General features: G+C 46.3%; 1 protein-coding gene across 1 annotated transcript in view; it reads left to right on the top strand.

The window, feature by feature from the left end:
* Window positions 1-3,986: 3,986 nt before the first annotated feature.
* The window catches only part of wdr27 (WD repeat domain 27), a 119,674-nt gene continuing 100,273 nt past the window's right edge, over window positions 3,987-23,387 (top strand). The window contains exons 1-13 of the mRNA XM_056292255.1: window positions 3,987-4,121; window positions 6,926-6,928; window positions 9,358-9,499; window positions 10,340-10,464; window positions 12,664-12,777; window positions 13,446-13,497; window positions 13,890-13,960; window positions 14,071-14,197; window positions 14,363-14,468; window positions 16,652-16,743; window positions 18,952-19,016; window positions 20,821-20,957; window positions 22,063-22,139. Of these exons, the coding sequence (XP_056148230.1) occupies window positions 3,987-4,121; window positions 6,926-6,928; window positions 9,358-9,499; window positions 10,340-10,464; window positions 12,664-12,777; window positions 13,446-13,497; window positions 13,890-13,960; window positions 14,071-14,197; window positions 14,363-14,468; window positions 16,652-16,743; window positions 18,952-19,016; window positions 20,821-20,957; window positions 22,063-22,139 (1,246 nt within the window). The remainder of the gene's footprint in view (window positions 4,122-6,925; window positions 6,929-9,357; window positions 9,500-10,339; window positions 10,465-12,663; window positions 12,778-13,445; window positions 13,498-13,889; window positions 13,961-14,070; window positions 14,198-14,362; window positions 14,469-16,651; window positions 16,744-18,951; window positions 19,017-20,820; window positions 20,958-22,062; window positions 22,140-23,387) is intronic.

The following is a 23,387-nucleotide window of genomic DNA, read 5'->3' as shown; positions in this document are numbered from 1 at the left end:
CGCCACCACAGAGAGGACCCGGGACGGCCCGGGGTTCGAACCCACGACCTTCTTGCTGTGAGGCACGCGTGAGATCACGTAACATGGTTATGTGGTAAAACGGCTATAAATGCAGTTGCAAGAACAGTACTTTCCACTCACGTCTTTGGATGTGTTATTTGAAAGAGAACTTTTTTTTATTTGAATGAGAACTTGATTTAATTAAGTGTACCTATTCTCTATATCTGTTAACTCCCCTTCCCTCTGTTTCTATCTGCGGCTGGCTCTCATCCCCCCCCCCCCCCGAAGACTATTGACAGGCGAATTCACAAAGAATTGATCGCAGCCACTGATAGCGCCATGAGTTGCGCATCAATAGTGTATCGGGGGGGGGGCAGTCCGGGAACCGCCAAAGCCGGGACGCGAACCCGTATCTCCGGCACCGCAAGCGACAACGTTAACCAGTCGGGATTTATACTATTACGTCGTGGCAATTTATACCCGAGCGTTCACCCATTACGTCCTTCCGCCCCCCCCTTACGTCCACTTGCGTCCACCGCAAGGGCCTGACGTGTGCCTCCCCGAAATCCTAGGCGCACGTCGAGGCGACGTAGCCCGAGCGCAACAGCATTGGTTGTGATTGGTCCACTAACCACATCCGCTCGCTGGAGGCCGCTTTTCCGGTTTCTGCTCGAGAAACGCCGCCATTTTGAAACGTCTTCGAGTCCGCTGGTTGGTTTTGTAGCACATTGTTTGAGTTGTATTCAGTGTAGAGTTTTATCTTCTGCGTTTGTAGCGCATTCTTTCATTCGGCTATCAAGTCGATAGAATCCAGTGTAGAATGAACAACTTGGAAGAGCGTCTGGCCTCGGTCGCCATCGTTCACCGCGACTAGGACAATAGCCGGAAGCGATATTATGAACCCTACATAGGCCTCGCCAAAATCCCGTTTCTGGCTTTGTCACGTGTGCGCCACCGTAGCAACGCGAAAATATGTTGTTATGGGGTTAGCGCTCATCAAGGAAACGCTGTACACCCACAATTTAACCTGTCTAAGTTATCCACAATCAACATTAATATAATACCAATAGCGTATCCAAGGAGCAGAGGCAGACCTTGTAACCTAAAATTGTTAGGTTAGTCAACTTAAGGCTATTCTTTCCCTCACAATCATAATTTCAACCCCATGGTTCACTTTTTAGACGATTCATAAGTTATGTAACTTAATATTTTGATTATTTTTAATCAAAACCAAAAATAATCTAGACTTCCTGCTTAATTTCGTTTTCAGGGCAAACACTTAAATCATAAGACAAACATCCTAGTCATGTCTTTCACTTCATTTACCAGAAAGTTTACATTTTCTACTATTAGCCTAGGCCTATAGTGTATAGTGCACAGTGTTGTATAAAGAAGGCCTGCTGAAAAGCTATAGGCTACTTGGGTAAAAGTAATGAAGTATCAGACATCGAAACTACTCAAGTTTCAATGAGCAATGAGGATCATGAACAGAGGAGAGCACAGCTAACGTTAGCTTTGCTTCGCACCGAGTTGATAGTTGATTGTTTCCTTAGCAACGCAGCGGAAATCCGGCGTCCGTTCGCGAGATTTGGGACAGGGTACGGGATTTTGGCGAGGGCTATGTAGGGTTCATAATATCGCTAGCCGGAAGATAAACAAATACGCTACGAGGCTGACGACGACACACCTAACAAGAGTCTCGGTCGGTCGGTCAGTCTTTACCAAAAAAAGCACAGCGCCCTCTACCGGTGTGGCATTGAATTGCATCTCGACACATAAACCCCACGCGGAACCACCACGGTTTCATGGCGGCGTCCAAGCAACGGCGTGGCCATGACGTGATCACCACGAACGACCATAAAACCGGCTTAAAGGGTCCGACCCGTTAGTCAAGGACCAACGTGTCTACTTATCCATGCACGTCACACTAGCAACTGCTGTCTGCCCCGTCTCCAGGTCCGAGTCACAGCAAAACACTGCGCTAAGGATATAACGGCGCAAACACGCCCGTAGAGTTTTGCAGCTGAGTGCAATTTGCCACGTGGCACAGAGTATGAACGGTGGCTTTGTGCCAAGAACACAGTAGGCAGGCTCAATGGCACCTCGGTTCAGTCAAAAAGTGATAGTCTCCTGCGAAATATCCGCTAACGAGCACGCCTGGCATGACGATGCCTTCGCCTGGCTACAATCACTGCTGCCGTGATCACTGAAGAGTCTGGGCCTCAGTTACCACCAAGTCTTTCAAGATGCCAACAATTTTCACTCTTAACTGCATGTGGCTATGAGCGCTGCTGTTTGTGAATTGGATGTTGTTGTTGTTGTTGTTTTTCCAGCGAAGTTCACGAAACCCCTCACAATGCACAGCAGCCCGAGACTGTAGGATAAGCAATACGATTGGGGTCGAGGGTTAGTGAGTGTCGGTGCCACTATCCAGGATGAAACAAGGAACATCCATGAGTACATCAGAAAGAGAACCTGTTACGTCCCCCGTTAAAGGTCCAGGGGATGAGGGGAAGCGTGTTGCACCCTCACCTCACTGTTACCCAGTACACTAATTGTTGCAGCCTCTCCAGACCGAGGGTCGTAACAGACCCCCGGGATGAACTACTGAGCGAGTACCTCAGGCAGCAAAGACAGAGAATGGGGACGAAGAAGAAGAGGATGTACCATGGAAGACAGAGCCCCTACCATCGACAGATAGAAGACGTAGCTGATATCAAGAACTCATACCAGTGGTTAAAAAAAAGACTGGACCGAAGGACAGCACAGAGGCTCTGATCATAGCAGCACAAGAACAGACCTCCAGGACCAGATCGGTTGAGCCAGGGGTCTACCACACCAGACAAGCCCAAAGATGCAGACAGTGCAAAGGTGCCCCTTAGACAGTTCAGCGTGTAGTAGCAGGGTGTAAGATGCTAGCTGGGAAAACATACACTGAAAGGCATAACCAAGTGGCTGGATAGTGTACAGAAAGTACGTATATTAACTGAATAAGGACTGAGAGTCCCCAAGTCCAAGTGAGAGACACCGCCAAAGGTGGCTGAGAATGGCAGAGCTAAGATCCTGTGGGACTTCAAGTTCCAGACAGACAAGCAGGTGCTGGCTAACCAACCAGACATTGTGGTGGTTGACAAGGAACAGAAGACCGCAGTAGTGATCGATGTAATGATCCCGACCGACGGCAACATCAGGAAGAAAGAGCATGAGAAATGCCAAGGGCTGAGGGAAGAACTAGACGGGATGTGGAAGGTGAAATCTGCAGTAGAACCAGTGGGAACAGGGGCACTAGGGGCCGTGACCCCCAAACTGGGAGAGCGGCTCCAGCAGATTCCAGGAACAACATCTGAGAGGTCTCTGGCCAGAAGAGTGCAGGCCTGAGAACAGCTAAGATGCTGTGCAGAACCCTCAAACTCCCAGCATGTTTATTATTGCATGTTGACATTCTCCAGCTGGGGCCATAACTCGTATCCCCAAAACACAGTGGTTTGACCAATTGCTCAAAACCTCACGGCAAAGCTTTGAAAACAGAATCAAAATTGTTTTGCGTGTATGGTGAAATAATGTGAAGCCATAACGTGTTCGTGACTAAGTAGATTTTTTTAAACCTCCAATAAATAATCAGATTTGCTCCTCGCTGTTGTAATTATCGTTCCTTTCCTAATACCCCCCCCCCATACACACTCACACACACACACACACACACACACACATCTGGCGGCATTGTCGGGCCGTTGTAGAAGCCGCGTTAGCTGGATATGTTTCGACATCTAGTGGTTCGATTGAGAATTACACTTCAACGCCGTTAGCCGGTTTCTAGGCAACCTGTTGTTGCGGCATCATGGGAAATTAACTGACTTCGCCGTAAGACTTAGCGCAGGCCGTGGGTTAACTGGGCCGTTTACTTACCAATACTCTACACCAGAAGACGTTTTTGATCGTGTATTATTTATTATTTTTAAAGTTGGAAGGTTTTTTCGGGACTCACGATGTTGGCAGAGACGCTCACTTGGACCTGTGATAGACTGCTATCGCGCCGGCAGACTGCATGCTGTCCCTCGTATTGGGCCATACCAGTTCGTTGTAAGGAGCTATTGGTTAACAGCTGTGTGGACACCGAGCAGGTCTGTTGAGCCTGTGGGGCAGCTACTACTACAATACTACTACTACTACAATACTACTACTCCTCCTCCTACTACTACTACTACTACTACAATACTACTACTACCACAATACTACCCCTCCTCCTCCTCCTCCTACTACTACTACTACAATACTACTACTCCTCCTCCTCCTCCTACTACTACTACTACTACAATACTACTACTACAATACTACTACAATACTACTACTACTCCTACTATTACTACTACAATACTACTACTACTAATATACTAATACTACTACTACTACTACAATACTCCTCCTCCTACTATTACTACTACAATACTACTACTACTACTACAATACTACTACTACTACTACAATACTACTACTCCTACTACTAGTACTACTTTTGGCTGCTCCCGTTAGAGGTCGCCACAGCGGATCATCCGTTTCCGTTTCTTCCTGTCCTCTGCATCTTCCTCTTTAGATAGAGGAAGTCTAGCACGTCCTCTTCCTGTCCTCTGCATCTTCCTCTTTAGATAGAGGAAGTCTAGCACGTCCTCTTCCTGTCCTCTGCATCTAGCATGTCCTCTTCCTGTCCTCTGCATCTTCCTCTTTTTTTTTTATAAATTTATTTCTGATTTTTCCCTTTTTTCTCCCAATTTAGTGGCCAATTGATCCCTATTTTAATTCAAACACCCACCCTCGTATTGCATGCGTTCGCCAACTGCATCTCTCCGGCCGGCAGTCTCGAAGGAAAGCGCCTCCCCACTTTCGTGACAAGGCGAATCCAAGCCGAACCACTGTTTTTCCGACACACACAGAGACGCATTCACATGACGAACACAAGCCGACTCCGCCCCCCTCCCGAAGACAGCGTTGCCAATGATTGCTGCTTCACCGAGTCCGGCCATAGTCAGATCTGACGAGACCGGGGCGCGAACCCCAGTCCCCAGTGGGCAACTGCATCGACACCAAGCCGATGCTTAGACCGCTACGCCACCGCGGACCCCTTTCTGCATCTTCCTCTTTATATAGAGGAAGTCCAGCGTGTCCTCTTCCTGTCCTCTGCATCTTCCTCTTTATATAGAGGAAGTCCAGCGTGTCCTCTTCCTGTCCTCTGCATCTTCCTCTTTAGATAGAGGAAGTCCAGCATGTCCTCTTCCTGTCCTCTTCATCTTCCTCTTTAGGTAGAGGAAGTCCAGCATGTCCTTTTCCTGTCCTCTGCATCTTCCTCTTTAGGTAGAGGAAGTCTAGCATGTCCTCTTCCTGTCCTCTGCATCTTCCTCTTTAGATAGAGGAAGTCCGGCGTGTCCTCTTCCTGTCCTCTGCATCTTCCTCTTTAGATAGAGGAAGTCCAGCATGTCCTCTTCCTGTCCTCTGCATCTTCCTCTTTAGATAGAGGAAGTCCAGCATGTCCTCTTCCTGTCCTCTGCATCTTCCTCTTTAGATAGAGGAAGTCTAGCATGTCCTCTTCCTGTCCTCTGCATCTTCCTCTTTAGATAGAGGAAGTCCAGCATGTCCTCTTCCTGTCCTCTGCATCTTCCTCTATCTAAAGAGGAAGTCTGGCATGTCCTCTTCCTGTCCTCTGCATTTTCCTCTTTATATAGAGGAAGTCCAGCATGTCCTCTTCCTATCCTCTGCATCTTCCTCTTTAGATAGAGGAAGTCTAGCATGTCCTCTTCCACCACATCCATAAACCTCCTCTTTGGCCTCCATATTCAGCATCCTTCTCCCAATATACCCAGCATCTCTCCTCCACACATGTCCAAACCATCTCAGTCTTGCCTCTCTTGCTTTGTCTCCAAACCGTCCAACCTGAGCTGTCCCTCTAATATACTTGGTCCTAATCCTGTCCTCCTTCGTCACTCCCAGTGAAAATCTTATCGTCTTTAACTCTGCCACCTCCACCTCCTGTCTTTTCATCAGTGCTGCTATCTCCAAACCGTACAACATAGCTGGTCTCACTACCATCTTGTAATATATTCTTGTATTGCTGTGTGTGGCAATAACAATGTATTTAATTGATTAATAGTTCAGGTTACATTATTTCCCTCCTTTACTGGCTGGTATTTATTTATGTGTGCAAGTCAAGTCAATTGTATTTGTGTGGCCCAATATCACAAATTACAAATTAGCCTCAGTGGGCTTTACAGTAACACAACTTCCTGTCCTTAGACCCTCTCACCGGATAAGCAACAACTCCCTAAAAAACAAAACCTTTAACAGGGAGGAAGAAAAATAAGAAGACACCTCAGGGAGGGCAACATGCTCTCCCCAGCTCCTGGATGGATGTTGTGGTGTTTGCATAATTTATGGTGTCCAATATTGAAAGAGGATAACAGAGTTATAATGGAAACATGATGCGCAGGATGCCAGGCAGTGTTGAGACGCCACCGGAACAGCCCAGGCAGGACCCGAGCCACACGACCATGTAAAAAAAAAAAAAACAAAAAAAAAAAAACAAACCAAAAACGGCATAACATAAAATATATGGTAAAATATATGAAGCCATAAATTGTTCGTGACTAAGTAGATTATTTTAAACCTACATTTCGCGTCATTGTTGTTCCGTTGAACGTGCCGCGTTAGCGGGACATGTATCGACATCTTGTGGTTAGATCGAGAATTACAGTTCAGCGCCCTTAGCCGGTTTCTAGGCAACCTGTCGGGGCATCATGGGAAATTAATTGACTTTGCTGTAAGACTTAACGCAGGCCATGGGTTAGTTAACTGTAGGCCGCTTACATTAGCAGTACGGTACACCGGAAGAAGTTTTTGATCGTGTATTATTATTTTTAACAGCTATGTGGATACCGAGAAGGTCTGTTGAGCCTTTGTGGCAAGAACTACTACTACTGCTACTACTATTACTACTACTACTTCCGGCTGCTCCCGTTAGGGGGCGCCACAGCGGATCATCCGTTTCCATGTCTTCCTGTCCTCTGCATCTTCCTGTGTCACACCAGCCACCTGCATGTCCTCCCTCACCACATCCATAAACCTCCTCTTTGGCCTTCCTCTTCCCTGGCAGCTCCATATTCAGCATCCTTCTCCCAGTATACCCAGCATCTCTCCTCCACACATGTCCAAACCATCTCAGTCTTGCCTCTCTTGCTTTGTCTCCAAACCATCCACCCTGAGCGGTCCCTCTAATATACTCGTTCCTAATCCTGTCCTTCTTCATCACTCCCAATGAAAACCTTAGCATCTTCAACTCTGCCACCTCCACCTCCTGTCTTTTCATCAGTACCGCTGTCTCCAAACCATACAACAATAGCTGGTTTCACCACCATCTTGTAAACCAATATTCCTTCAATATTCAATATTCTTGTATTCCTGTGTGTGGCAATAGCAATGTATTTAATTGATTAATAGTTCAGGTTACATGATTTCTCTTCTTTCCCGGCTGGTATTTATTTATGTGTGCATATCAAGTCAATTTTATTTTTATAGCCCAATATCACAGATTGCAAATTTGCCTCAGTGGGCTTTACAGCAGCACAACACCCTGTCCTTGGACCCTCTCATCGGCTAAGGAACAACTCCCTTAAAAACCCTTTACTAGGGAGAAAAAAAAATAGGAAGAAACCTCAGGAAGAGCCACAGAGGAGGGATCTCTCTCCCACGATGGACAGACGTACAATGGATGTTGTGTTTACAAAATTTACAGAATACAATATTGAAAGAGAGGATAACAGAATTATAATGGAGTTATAAGATATATGAAGAATATGATGAGTGTCTGCGTGGGTTTTCTCTGGGTGCTCCGGTTTCCTCCCACAGTCCAAAGACATGTAGGTCAGGTAAATCGGCCGTACTAAATTGTCCCAAGGTGTGAATGTGTGTGTGTGTGTGTGTGTGTGTGTGTGTGTGTGTGTGTGTGTGTGTGTGTGTGTGTGTGTGCATATGGGCCCTGTGATGGCCTGGCGGCTTGTCCAGGGTGTCTCCCGGCCTGCCGCCCAATGACTGCTGGAATAGGCTCCAGCATCCCCGGTTTGGATAATGGATGAATGGATGATGAGAGGGATGCCAAGCAGTATCCAGACGCCACCAGAACAGCCCAGGACCTGAGCCACATGACCACCATCACCATGTAGACCTGACAGGTGGACAGACTGCACATGCCCACAAGGGAGACTCACATCACACCATTGACATACACAGGAGAAGAGACAAGAAAAAAGATTAGTCACACATCGGTGAGAGAGAAGGATGCAACATTGAAACAGGATATGAGGAGGAGAATGCCAAGCAGTGTTCAGGTGGCAACCACCATCACCATGGAGACCTGGGAGGAGGACAGACGACACGTCTACACAGGGGAGACTCACATCACACCATTCTCATACACAAAAGAAGAGAAAGATAAAGACATCATTCAGAGAGTGAGAAAAGATGCGAGAGAAGAGAACATTACGATTAAGATGTACTTTATTAATTAATAATTTATACTCTATAATCTCATTGGCAGAACAGTGGTTGGTAAATTCATTGAGACAGAAACCCACCCGCCATGCAGTACAGGTTGTGAAGCACTCAACTTAAAGGCAACTAATTGTAGGTTAAGGCAAAAAAGATGAGTTTTAGGTTTGGATTTAAAGGACTCAACAGACCGTGATGGTCTGATGGCAGCAGGCAGGGTATTCCACAAGAACAGGGCCTGATAGGAAAAGGCCCTGCCACCAGCTGACTTCTTTTTAACTTTGGGTGCACACAGGAGCCCTGTATTTTGAGAGCGAAGAGCTCGAGATGGAATGTAGGGTTTAAGGAGTTCAGACAGGTATGATGGGGCCAGCCCATTTAGCATTTTATAAGTCAGCAGGAGCACCTTGAAGTCTGATCTGACATAGATATGAATGAAGGCAATGAAGCCAATGAAGGCAGGCAAGAATTGGTGTAATATGGTCAAATTTTCTAGTGTTGGTTAGGATTCTAGCTGAAGACTTTTAGTACTAGAATGTGGCAGAGCTGAAAACAGAACATTCCAGTAATCAAGTCTGGATGAAACAAATGCATGTGTGAATATGGCGGTTATGTAGTATGTATGTATGTATGTATGTATGTATGTATGTATGTATGTATGTATGTATGTATGTATGTATGTATGTATGTATGTGTGTATGTATGTATGTATGTATGTAAGAGGATCTATCTATCTATCTATCTATCTATCTATCTATCTATCTATCTATCTATCTATCTATCTATCTAATCTAATCTAATCTAATCTAATCTAACCTATCATTACAGCCCCTGCTACTAAGTGGCCACCATGGGGACATCAGTGCCATGGTTTTTGGGGCAGGTAGCAGGCCAACCCTCCTCTGTTCAGCCTCGGCTGATTACGTCATTGTCTGGAATATTCAACACTGCCAAAGAAGAACAAGCGAGGGTAAGAAGATCCAGTCCACCAGTCTGTTACTCATTGTCGTTACCACAGCCAGCCTCACATGCTGATGGCCAGAGATGGGTTCGAAGTAACCATACTACAGCACCGATAGTTTCTTTTCAAATACTGACAATGCTGTTGCCACAATAGTATGACAAACAGAAGATCGTGTTTTCATGTCCCATATGTGAAGTAGCCAAAACAGTGGCAATTATTGCCTATGAAAAATATAACTAAATAAACAAGGCTGACTTTCTCTCTCTCTCATAGAATTATTAACTGGCTGTACATAGCAGTTTGATTAGTGGTACAACAGTACTATACTGTGCTACAAAAGAATAATGAATACAGAAACACTAGACTATGCAGCATATATGAAACTAAGCTATGAAGCTTTTGCTGTATTTATTCATTTATTTTTGGTGATGGTGAATGGTGAACATCAGATAAATATTTTGAGTCATGTGATAATGACTGTTGGTATTTTGTTGGACTGTTGGTAAGTGTAGGTTTTATTCTCTTTTGAGAAGGTTCTTTCCTAGACGCCATTGTCCTGGGCTTTGATAAAAGGACAACACCTGAGAAGTAAATATAGTCTTGATTTTTTCCAAAGTGCTAGTTTGTCTTGTTATTTATTTTTTTCAACGTTTATTTTCACTGAAGCCCCATTAACGGCGGTACTACCCAGGAAACTTTGTTGTCGAACTCTCAGTGAAGTTCATAGCAATCCTGCCATCTAGTGAATTTTCCGTGTAACATCCACTGTTACAGGGAAGGTCTGCCTCTGCTTGGAGTAGGACAGTATAATGCAAATAGACAACGAAACTGTATTGCTGTTTGCAGGCAAAGTTGCAGCTGGGAGGGTTATTGGGACTTCACTGGGAGACGTGAGCCATCTTTCATTCTGCCCCTCCGATGAACTTGTGTCTGTATGCTTGGGAACCGCAGTATATCTACTGAGCACCCAGGTAAAACCAGTAGCGTACCCGTGGGGTTTCAGTCAGGGCCTTCAGTAACAAACTGCACCCCCCCACCCCACACACACACACACACACACACACACACACACAAATTTCTCATATGGGTGCAATGCAGCCAACACAGCCACATACAAAATACACTACCACGCACTATATGCACTACTGGAGCAACACCAACAAGACAGCTGATCTTCAACAACCACAACACACACCATTGTGCACTATAGCAGCTACTGCAGCATTACCATCAGATCTTCCTTTATGTCACTCGGCAACCATACTGCGCCCGCACACCACATGGTACTAAAATAAAAACAACTTTAAGAGTGCACCCAGCAGGGTGCAGACCTCTACCAGGCGTATCTCCCCTTGTCCGGTGCTCGGACTTGGCGACAAACCACCTCTTTTTTTCACCTACTGGGAGAAGGGGCCCTTATTAAAAGACTTCAGATGTATTTAACCGTTGCGGTTTTCATGATATAAAATGAATGTAGGCAAATGACTTTAATTCATTCTAAAGCAATAAAAAAAAAAAGGTAAGAAAACAGCTCAGCCATGGGAAATGTTTTATTGTAGCTAATCCTACTCTTGAAATTGTATTTTTATAGCGGAGTTTTAACATTCGGGTCTGTGGCACTTCCACGTCTAATTACCCTCATGATGTCCAGTTAAACAAAAGTGGTGGTGAGGTGATTGAAGCGAATTATTTTTAGTTCATCCAGTGTGCCTCCAGTTCTCCCGTGCTGAGATCAGCAGTGAATTATTTGCTGGTTTGTGAAATATGATCGACATCTTGTTTACAATCAAAACTCATACCTTCTCTCGCAAAATTCATCCAGTAATTTAGTCTCTTTGGGAGAATGTGTAAAAAAAATGCAGACGGTCCTAACCAGATTTGCAAAAAACAAGAAAGAGATTGGCAACAAGATCATCAGTAGCTGTGAATGCAGTGGTGATTACCCCAAAGGCTCAAGCTGAAAGTTGATGATGCCACCAGGGCTAGCACCAATACATCACAGGACCACGGGGTGTTCTGTTACTACACATCAAAATTAGATTGGCTGATGATATGTTGGACGGCACGATGGCGGCAGAGGTTAGCGCGGTTGCCTCACAGCAAGAATTTCCTGGGTTCGAGCCCCGGGGTAGTCCAACCTTGGGGGTCGTCTCAGGTCGTCCTCTGTGTGGAATTTGCATGTCCTCCCTGTGTCTGTGTGGGTTTCCTCCGGGTGCTCCGGTTTCCTCCCACAGTCCAAAGACATGTAGGTCAGGTGAATCAGCCGTACTAAATTGTCCCTAGGTGTGAATGTGAATGTGAGTGTGTGTGTGTGTGTGTGTGTGTGTGTGTGTGTGTGTGTGTGTGTGTGTGTGTGTGGGCCCTGTGATGGCCTGGCGGCCTGTCCAGGGTGTCTCCTCCCCTGCTGTCCAGTGACTGCTGGGATAGGCTCCAGCATCCCCGTGACCCTGAGAGCAGGGTAAGCGGTTTGGATAATGGATGGATGGATGATGATATGGTCACTCAAAGTTGTAATCAGTTGGCAGCTTTGGGCTTCAAGCAAAGGCTAGCAATAGCACCAGTGCTGGTCCATGGAACTGTGATATGTTTGGAGGACATCCCTGCTCAGCCCCACGAGAAAACAAGTAATTGAATTCAGACCCATTTCAGGCACACTTCAATTTAACTACGAAAAACAAATGATGATTTTGATCTGACAGGGCCAGCCCTGATGGCCCTGATGGCCCTGAGAGCCCACCACGTGTTATAACAACCTTTTGCAGTTATGGGGTGAACATGACATTTCAGTGATCTTATAATTATTTTCCATTATCCTTCTAGTTTTGATACCCCAAAAAGATTCCCCAAAAATGTTGTGGTTTTTGATCTTCAGAGCAGTTAATTGAACATCAGAATCTCTTAATACACACACATTTGTTAGACACACCTTGGCCCGGTATTCGACCACATGTTTTCTCCACCATATGGAGTACAAATGTTCATGCAAATTCGCAACATATTAACTTTCAGATCCAACGAGATCCAACTAATTGTAATTACTGAAACAAAATGCTAATGTGGTGTTCTGTGTCCTTGATCTTTCAGTGAGTAAGACTCCATTAGTGGTCAAAGGAATTTATGTGCCGTGACCTCTTTATATATCCAAATGTTCTTCTTCTCATCAAAACCAGAGAGAGGAAGTGGTCTCTACATTGACCGGACACCGTGGACCGTTGACAGCAGCAGCGTTCTGTCCTTGGGATAAGGATATCCTCGTTACCATATCAGAGGACCGCACATTTAAGGTACTCTTTGAAATTTGACAAATTTTTGGGTGATCCCCCCCCCCCCCAACCTTACTTTTTTTGGATTATTTTTCCCCCTTTTTCTTCCCAATTGTACCCGGCCAATTGCCCCACTCTTCCGAGCCATCCCGGTCGCTGCTCCACCCCCTCTGCTGATCCGGGGAGGGCTGCAGACTACCATGTGCCTCCTCCAGTACATGCGGAGTCGCCAGCTGCTTCTTTTCACCTGACAGTGAGGAGTTTCACCAGGGGGACGTAGCACATGGGAGGATCACGCTATTCCCCCCAGTTTTCCCTTCCCCCCTGAACAGGTACCTCGACTGACCAGAGGAGACGCTAGTGCAGCAACCAGGACACATACCCACTTCCCACCCGCAGACATGGTCAATTGTGTCTGTAGGGATGCCCGACCAAGCTGGCGGTAACATGGGGATTCAAACCAGCGATTCTGTGTTGGTTGGACTGCTACGCTACTCGGATGTCCACCCATCCATACTTGTGATTCCATGCTAATGAAGTGTCCTCATATAACACACTCAAGCTGCCAACAGGGATCTAAGTTATACCCGCCAGGCTCCATTAATGAGCATCATGCATACATAACGAGATTTAGACAACTATTAGACCCTCCACCTTGTTTGTCCTTACATGAACTTTTTTAATTACAGGTGTGGGATTTAAGAACAGAATCTGTTCGCTACCAGTCCTTCGTGCTGTCAGGTATGGTAACACCAGTGGAAATCTGAATGGTGCAAATTAAATGAAAACTATTTTCCTGCCCTAAAGGACAGTTGTTCAAGACAGTTGTTTAAGCCAGAGACTCGTCCTGTGGATTTTCTCAGCAGCCTAAAGCTAAAGTCTGTGGTTGTAAATGACAAGCAATTTACATTCAAGTCGGTGTTAGAAATACCCACCCCCCACCCCCAATCCCCCAAGACAATACTTAGTCAGACCTTGCTGTGAATATGTGTAACTGTGTGGAGGTGTAGGAGGTCCTTGCTATAAAAGAAGTGTAACATGCTTAGTCAACCTACTTTGGTCAAATACTGGTTTTATAGTGTTTCCATTGATTCTGGGTAGAGTGTGAACTGTTGTTTCCTTGTGTTGCTCAGCATCTCCACTGCTTAGTGTGTTTTTCATGGAGGAGAGCAGGCAGCTTATCACCGGCTCAAATGATGGACAGGTTAGTGAGACAGATGATGGTCCAACGTGTGGACAGATGATTTAAGAACGTTAATTCACACACACACATGTAAGTGACATCGAACTAACTCCTATATGTGGTGTTTTAAGGTGTGGTGTTTTTCCCTCCCCGAAGACCACAAGTGTCACTTGGTGACCAAAATGGACATTGAGAAGATGCTACAAAGACATCAGAAGCACCAAGACACAGCTGCCCAGCAGGCAGCAGGTGTTCCAGGTCTGTGAAAGAAACAGTGATGTGGAAGACTTTTGACATGATTTGCGGATGGCTTTAACCAAATCCACTGTTTTCATACGCCTGGTTTATGGTTACACAGAGTTACGGATGAATGTGGTTTAATGTACACAAACTCGACTTTGTGGGTGTTTTTTTTTCCTGCAGGAGTCATAAATGAAGTACAGCAAGATACAGAAAAAGTAGAGATTACAAAACCCGTCCTCACAATGGCCCGTGGCTCATCTGTTGCAACTCATGACGGACAGAAAAGGTAAGAAAACCGTCCATGAATATAAGCATTTTGAAATTATGCATTTCTTTTTTGGGGGGGGGGGATTTCCCCCCTTTTTTTCTCCCCAATTGTATCCGGCCAATTACACCACTCTTCCAAGCCATCCCGCTCTATGCTCCACCCCCTCTGCCGATCCGGGGAGGGCTGCAGACTACCATGTCTCCTTTGATACATGTGGTGTCTCCAGCCGTTTCTTTTCACCTGACAGTGAGGAGTGTCGCCAAGGGGACGTAGCACGTGGGAGGGTCACGCTATTCCCCCCAGTTCCCCCTCCCCCCTGAACAGGCGCCCCGACCAACCAGAGGGGGCACCAGTGCAGCGACCAGAACACACACCCACATCCAGCTTCCCACCCGCAGACACGGCCAATTGTGTCTGTAGGGACGCCCGACCAAGCCGGAGGTAACACGGGGATTCGAACCGGGGCCCCGTGTTGGTAGGCAACAGAATAGACTGCTACACTACCTGGACGCCCCTGAAATTATACATTGCTAACATACATTTTCCATCACTGCATTTGTCTTCCTGTTATGTGACATCACCATGAGGTAATAATCGTCTAACCTTATTAGACATGGGAAGTTGCTTTATTTTAGGAGTCATTTTCTATATCAGCATAAAGATGGACCACATAGTGCTGAATTTGTTCCTATATCCACAAGCTTCAAATAATGAGTAGTTTAGGAAAAAAATGATGTCTGCGATGGAAATATTCACCATCAAAGCTTCACAGGTGCCACACTGCCACAGAAGTCTGGAAAAAGTTCAGAACGTTTAAGTCATAACTTAATCAGCCGGGCTAATTGGTGTGTGTGTTTCCACAGCGATCACAGGAGTCACATGAGAGACGAGTGGCGTTAACAGTTTCAGGCTGTCAAAACATTTCATGGTCCATAATAAACAGCCACTTGTAAAGCATAAGGCACATTCTCCCTACCTGTTTTGTTGAACGCTGGAATGAAATGGTCAGTATGCCTAGGTTCCAGCTTGCTACTGTGAATCGAGTTGCTCGGGGCCAAATGTATGAGCTAAAAGCAGTATTTACATAGCCTTTACTTACCAGTATATATGCCAGTGGTGCACTGCAAGGATGCATCATGTACTATATCAAATACAGTGATACATTTTAGGCCACTAGATGTGTGAGGGGAAATCTTCATATCTACAAATTGAATTGAATATAAAATGATCAGATGTGGGGCGTCCGGGTAGCATAGTGGTCTATTCCGTTGCCTACCAACACAGATCGCCGGTTCGAATCCCAGAGTTACCTCCGGCTTGGTCGGGTGTCCCTGCAGACACAATTGGCTTTGTCTGCAGGCGGGAAGCCGGATGTGGGTATGTGTCCTAGTCGCTGCACTAGCGCCTCCTCTGGTTGGTCGGGGCGCCTGTTCAGGGGGTATGAGGAACTGGAGGGAATAGTGTGGTCCTCCCACACGCTTCATCCCCCTGGTGAAACTCCTCACTGTTAGGTGAAAAGAAGCGGCTGGTGACTCCACATGTATCGGAGGAGGCAAATGGTAGTCTGCAGCCCTCCCCGGATTGGCAGAGGGGTCGGAGCAGCCACTGGGATGGCTCGGAAGAGTGGGGTGATTGGCCAAATACAATTGGGGAGCAAAAGGGGGAAAAAATCCACAAAAAAAAAGATCAGATGCTACATTATACTTCACTATTCACAGAGTTGTTGACACCTGCTGGCACATGTTTAACGTGATGCTGGATGCTCCGTATTCATTTGGAACTGGTTTTACATTTTAGAAGTTTATCGTTTTTCATTTTGCATTACGCACGTAATTCTGTGTAAGCAGCAGACAATTGCTGAGGTCCTGTCAAGCCTCTCTTCTCCCCTCCTCCATTCTCCTCTCTACTCCCTTCTCTTTCCCTTACCCCACCTTTTTTATATGGCGTTGCGGGGTGCCAACATTTTCCACCTTCCTATGTGTACAAGATTTACACTACATTAAGTCAGGGGAAAATTCTGACTTGGATCAAAACCTCAGTCCCATGGTGTGCATATCCTGCCATTCCATCACATTGGTGTGTTTTTCTTTAGTATGTGGTTACAGTGTCTTCTCTGCAATCTTATGAAACAATGTCCCTTTTACGGGGGAAATCTGCAGCACTGTTTCTCCGTGCGGTTCTCCGTCTGTGGGCCCCTGCAGGGACAAGAGCTGGTTATGGATAGGAAGCGCCGATGGCTTGTACCTGGTTGACCTGGCTACCTCGGAACTGCTTACTGCACTATATTTGAAAGGTATGCTGCTACTGTGAAAGGTTTGTACATGTTTCTACAGTCTACATAGCAGCATTCTACCGTCAGGAACAGTTTGTGTCATTTCACTTCATGTACTTGTGCACATGGAATGAAATGAAATGCCGTTTCCTCCAGCCCACAGCAGTGCCAACATACAGACAAAAACACATTCAAGAACTACAAGAACACACATATTCAAACTAACACATATATCAAAACTACGCGGGAAAAAAAATCATTGTCCAAGGGAACAAATGCCAGCCACGATGACTGTCGGAACCGCTGGTCTGCATGGGCTAGCAGTTAGCCTAGCCTGCCCTGATTACGCGTCCTGTCAGACCGCCCTCCGTGTTTCCTCCTCGGGCGCAGCTCCAGGCAGGGGCCGTGGTCCGTTTGGCAACCGGACAAAGCAGACCAAGCCCTCCCAGTCAATCCATTGCCAGCTCTCCCAGCCAGACACCCTTGACACACCTCCCCGCACTCCACACGACGACATCAAAAATACCACAGTCAACGCCAGGTGAGGCCGCCGCCAAACCGCCCTCGGTGTTATCAAAACTGCCGGTCTGTGTGGGCTAGCAGTTAGCTTAGCCTGCCCTGCTTCCGCGTCCTGTCAGACCGCCCTCGGTGTTACCTCCTCAGGTGCAGCTCCGGGCAAGGCCGTGGTCCCTGGGCCCACAGCGCAGCAGACCAAGCTCTCGCAGCCGATCCAGCACCAGCTCGCCAAGCCAACAAACGAAGACAAACACTTAGACGCAGACATGGACAAAGACACTGCATCGACGGTACTGGGTGAGGCCGCCACCAATGTGAATTCACGCCGCCATCTTCCCACACCGGTACTGGGTGAGGCTGCTGCGAACATGAATTCGTGCCTCCATCGTCCCACACCGGAAGCGGGGGGGGGGAGCAGCAGCAGTTAATATTTATAATACATTATATCCCCGTGTCTGCGTGGGTTTCCTCCGGCTGCTCCAGGTTCCTCCCACAGTCCAAAGACATGTAGGTCATGTGAATTGGCTGTACTAAATTGCCCTTAGGTATGAATGTGTGTGTGTGTATGTCAGCGCTGTTCTCCGCTGCCTTGTGGGTATACCCATGTATGGGAAAGGCTTCGGGAAGAAGACTTGATGAAAAATCTGCATCCGTCTCTACTGCCAGTTACCTCGCTTAGTCTTACCACTGGTAGTAGGTGGTCTCGGATGAGAGCGTGGGGCTGATGATGCGCAACTCTCCCTCAGTTTAATCATCACTCAAGTCATCAGGCATCCATCAAAGGATGACTAGATGGTCCTCATCGCTGTGACAGACGAATAACAACAACAACATGTCGGCCCTGTGTGATGGCCTGGCGGCCTGTCCAGGGTGTCTCCCCGCCTGGCGCCCAATGACTGCTGGGATAGGCTGCAGCATTCCTGCGACCCTGAGAGCAGGATAAACGGTTCGGGTAATGGATGGATGGATAATAGCTATAAGACAAACTACCAAAATATCTGATTAGCTTGCCAGTTTGGGTTCTTTATACTGGTATTAATCTTTATATCTTTGCCGTGTTCCATTTTTCCTCAGTACAAAAGTACCATTGTGAAGCTTGGTCTGATGTTATAATGTGAAATTGTATTATGGTCTTGGTATTATGACAACCCATTATGTCCATGGCTCCTAACTGTGTGCTACCAAGGGCCAAGAATATTCAGGTATTCGTTCCATCCAATCACCACATTATCTGATTTCAGTCACACATTAATACCTCTCTGGTTGGATGTTGGTCAGTAAGTAAAAATACGAGGTTTACAGCTTGACCACAGTGAAAAATCCATTCTCATGGGCCTTGAAGGAGCACTTAGTGTGGTAACACTGCACTGCGGTGTTGCAGAGCATCTCCCCGCAATTTGAAAGCATCACAACATGTACATGTTCCAAGTGGAACACGTTCCATTTGATTCTATGGGCAAAGATAGTACGTCCTCAAAGTGTTGTGTTATGACTCAAATGTAGCCTCACAATTTTTTTTTAGTTTTTCAAATTTTTATACGACGTTAGCTATCCGACAGGAAGAAATGGCGACCCCTAATGGGAGCAGCCGAAAGTAGTAGTAGATACTAAGTTAGCTATCCCTTTAACTTTCAGTATTAGATTGTGTTTGATCATTAGCATGTGCTGAAAGTGGAATGTAGTTTAAACCACTGCAGGTGTTTCTTCTTCTAGATTACCCCAACCTGAGCATCAAGATAGCTGGGTCGTGGTCCATCTCCTCAGGGTGCAGTAACAATGTGAGTAACTCCAATCCAACTTTGGAAAACCTGTCTTTGTGATAACATTATTTCGGCTACACTGGTTAGTATGCAGCAGGGAGCTCTCCCTATCCTGCTAGAATAATGGAAATTGGTTGTATTCTGCTACTTTCTGCTGAAAGCGTAATGATTTACATTCTAATCTCCAATTAAACTAGAGGAGTGCACTCAGTAGAGTGCAGATCTCCGCCAGTCATACTTATCTCCCCTTCTCTGGTGTTCCAACTTGGCAACAAACCACCTCTTTTTTCGCCTACCGGGAGAAGGTAGGCGCTGTGGCTCCCGTTAGGGGGCGCCACAGCGGATCATCTGTTTCCATCTCTTCCTGTCCTCTGCATCTTCCTCTGTCACACCAGCCACCTGCATGTCCTCCCTCACCACATCCATAAACCTCCTCTTTGGCCCTCCTCTTTTTTTTTTCTTCCTCCCTTTTCCCCCCCTATTGTATCCAGCCAATTACCCCACTCTTCCAAGCCGTCCCGGTCGCTGCTCCACCCCCTCTGCCGATCCGGGGAGGGCTGCAGACTACCACATGCCTCCTCCAATACATGTGGAGTCGCCAGCCGCTTCTTTTCACCTGACAGTGAGGAGTTTCACCAGGGGGACGTAGCACATGGGAGGATCACGTTATTCCCCCCAGTTCCCCCTTCCCCCCAAACAGGCGCTCCAACTGACCAGAGGAGGCGCTAGTGCAGTGACAAGGACACACACCCACATCCGGCTTCCCACCCGCAGACACGGCCAATTGTGTCTGTTGGGATGCCTTACCAAGCCGGAGGTAACACGGGGATTCGAACTGGAGATCCCTGTGTTGGTAGGCAACAGAATAGACCGCTGCGCTACCCGGACCCGGGACACCCTGGCCTTCCTCTTTTCCTCTTCCCTGGCAGCTCCATATTCCACTCTCAAGACCCGAACACATAATGTTTTGGTTTTGACACCGTCACTGCCCGATCTGACTCCAACTTGGATGTGAGTCGCACGGGCGTCTCAGCGGGCGGTGACAGAAAACAGCGTTGATCGAGCGAGCTAGAGAGTGAATGAGAAGAGAAAGTGGCTCCAAGCAAACAATTCTGTGTATTTTTGTGTTATTAAAACTTAATTTTGCAATAAAAATGTTTAAAAAAAAAGATTAAGTGGTGATAGCGAGAACAAGGTTTTTAATCAGAGGTTGATCATACAGTCATTACTGCACAGAGGTTTTTAGGCTGATAGGTCCAGAAGTTGACGAGATTAGCCGCGGATAGACACACACACACACACACACACACACACACACACACACACACACACACACACACACACACACACACACACACACACACACACACACACACACACACACACACACAATCCCCCCCAGGCTACCGCCTGGCGGAGATAATAACATAGGGTATGAGGATATTTCTTTTCCTTTCCTATAGTAATTCTTAAAGACGTGCACATTTGCTGAAACCTTGGTATTTTTATAATGCTGCAATTAGAAGTTTATGGTTTCACAAAACCAGGACTATGTGAAACATAAAGCTTTTACAAGGTAGGACTGTGGTTTGCATCCTGAAGCAAAGTGAATTTTTCTCTTCCAGCAGAGAAGCAATAACATGTTACAGCGCAAAGTAAAATCATCCCCAAAACCCTTGACATGCCCTCGTTTCTCTTTCGCCCCCACATCATTTCTCAACTCGTGCTTTTCTTGTTTTTCATTTCCTGCTTTTAGCACCATTATGACTTAATTCCATTGTTTAGTTATTTGCTGTTCTCTCTAAATGCCCCTGTCACCCAGATGATCTTGTTAGTGAGCTCCCTGTTTACCCCCAGTGTTGCCCTGGTGGAGCTGAGAATGCCAGGCCTTATTGACAACTTGTGTGACCTTTTGGAGAAGGATGACGCTGGCGCCGAAGGCCTAACGGTGATTCAAAGGTGACTCAAGACGAAGTTGGAGGCGAATATGGCCAAATTTAACAGTCGTTCCTGCAGCCTGCAACAGATAATCCCATGTGCCTAAAGCTAAAAAAAATATTAATACAATCACAGTGACATGTTTCATCATTTCTCTGTGTACCCCACAGAGCTTTGCATCGGTTTGACATTGTGTACGAGGAGAAGAGCCAAACACTTGTTTTAAGTTTCTGTCATTGCAACGCTACAGCAAATATTCATAATTTGTGTTTTGGCAGAAGAATAACCATCGAGAGTTTGATTTTCCTTCAATAAATTCCGTGTAGGGCGGCACGGTGGTGCAGTGGTTAGAGCAGTCGCCTCACAGCAAGAAGATGCTGGGTTTGAGCCCTGGGGTAGGCCAACCTTGGGGGTCATCCCAGGTCGTCTTCTGTGTGGCGTTTGCATGTTCTCCCCGTGTCTGCGTGGGTTTCCTTCGGGGTGCTCCGGTTTCCTCCCACAGTCCAAAGACATGTAGGTCAGGTGAATCGGCCGTACTAAATTGTCCCTAGGTATGTGTGTGTGTGTGTGTGTGTGTGTAGGCCCTGTGTGACGGCCTGGCGGCCTGTCCAGGGTGTCTCCCCGCCTGCCGCCCAGTGACTGCTGGGATAGGCTCCAGCATCCCCGCGACCCTGAGAGCAGGATAAGCGGTTGGGATAATTGATGGATGGATGGAAATTCCCTGTTCTTCTTCATGTAAAGAATCAGAAAGCCCCATTAATGAGGTTATTTATCAACAGTAGTAGCCGGTACGTATTCCTGCTCGCTTTCATAAAACTGCAGTTGGTGGGGGCAGTGGCACTATTATGTCAAATTGTTAAAACTTGGAAAAACTTCGCAACGATGTCTCTTTGCTCTTGTTCTCTCAGACACTGGGCTCCTGACTCATGCATTATGCGCGAACGTGGGTGCAGCTTTGCACCTGGCCATGTCCCCACACCCTCCGTTTAGTTTTTTCATGTGTCAACAATATTGTGGTACTGAGAATGAGAGGGTACTAATGATCCATAACTATGGAAAATGTTGTGCCCCTTCGTTTCCAGTAACTCTCCCCATTTTTTACGCCCCCCCCCCTCCTCGTTTTCAGTTCCCCATTGCTGCTGGGATCTCCTCTGAAAGCTGAGTTGAAGAAGAAGGCTACTACTACATGTCCGAAAAACAAAGGTCGGCATCCGTGGCTTCATTCGAACACTTTACTTCTAATTGAGACACACAGACATAACACACAAAGTGAACTACTCCTCTTTGATGATTTGGGGTTTTTAAAAGTATGACCCATTTTATAGTTGACTTCATGACTGGCGTATCATTTGTTTTGTTTGGCCACAGGTTGATTCTCCTAAATCATACTTTTATGGAGGTTTTAAAGAGGGTCGGTATGGCTATCATTACAGCTACTGGGAAACCTGCTCATTATCCATAAATATAGAGATGGAAAAGATTCTTTCCTCTGCATTGTGGGGGATGTTGATGTGGCACTCATAATTAGATTTCCTCCAGCTTTCATTATCTGCAAAGGCTTGTATTCTAAATTAAGCTGCATAACGGTACAAAGTGTTTTCAGACATAAATTTCCCACTAATCAGTCAAGTCAAGTGCTAATTTGCTTATTGCCATTGTGTACGGCTGTGGCTCCTTCAGTAGAGTGAGGCCATCAGGGGTTCTCTGGTGTATCATGAGGTTCTGTCTGTATCAAGCTATTCTGCTGGAGACAGTAGATATAGTGTGGTTTACATGTTGCTCTTGCAGATAGTTAGTGCTAAGAAAGCCAGCATTAACTGGTTTCCTTACCACTAAGCAGAACTCCCCACAGTCAAGTCAAAGGGGGTCGCCCGTGCCAGACTATGTAGGGGATCTCCAAGGGAGTCTGGAGCTGTTGCGTGCTTGCAATGGTACAGTAGACCAGAAAACCACAAAAATTCATTGACTGCTGCAGCCTCCTCCTTTCTCTGCGAACTCAAGAAAATTTCCTAAAAGTTTATACCTACATCAACACAAGACTTTACATCTATGGCGGTCAACTAAGACAACAGAGGAAAGGACATTTGTCTTTCATTGCCTGCATGGTATAGCTGCGAATGACCCCATGGGTGTTCATACTAGTATCCAAAACCTGCACGATTTTTAGTCAAGATGAGCTGCGGTTGCAGGGTGAGTTTCTACCGTCATGGCATGCTACCGCATTAAATAATCACTAAATGAACCAGCATTGTTAGTTTTTGGGGTAAGTAGTGTTTAAGTGCTTTAAGTCAGATCTCACACCCTGTAGGTATGATGTTAGACTGCTGTTAGCAGGATTAGGTTTTGTGATTAAAAGGATTTCAGGGAGACTGACTTCATAATGCTACTTAGAGCCTGGTGTAGAGCCTTTCACTGTTTTGGCCCAGCAACGAATCGGAACCTATAAAAATG

This window comes from Lampris incognitus, chromosome 13 (assembly GCF_029633865.1).
Source record: "Lampris incognitus isolate fLamInc1 chromosome 13, fLamInc1.hap2, whole genome shotgun sequence".
NCBI lineage: Eukaryota > Metazoa > Chordata > Actinopteri > Lampriformes > Lampridae > Lampris > Lampris incognitus.
Note: the sequence above shows the minus strand (reverse complement) of the source record. Positions and strands in the feature narration are given on the sequence as shown.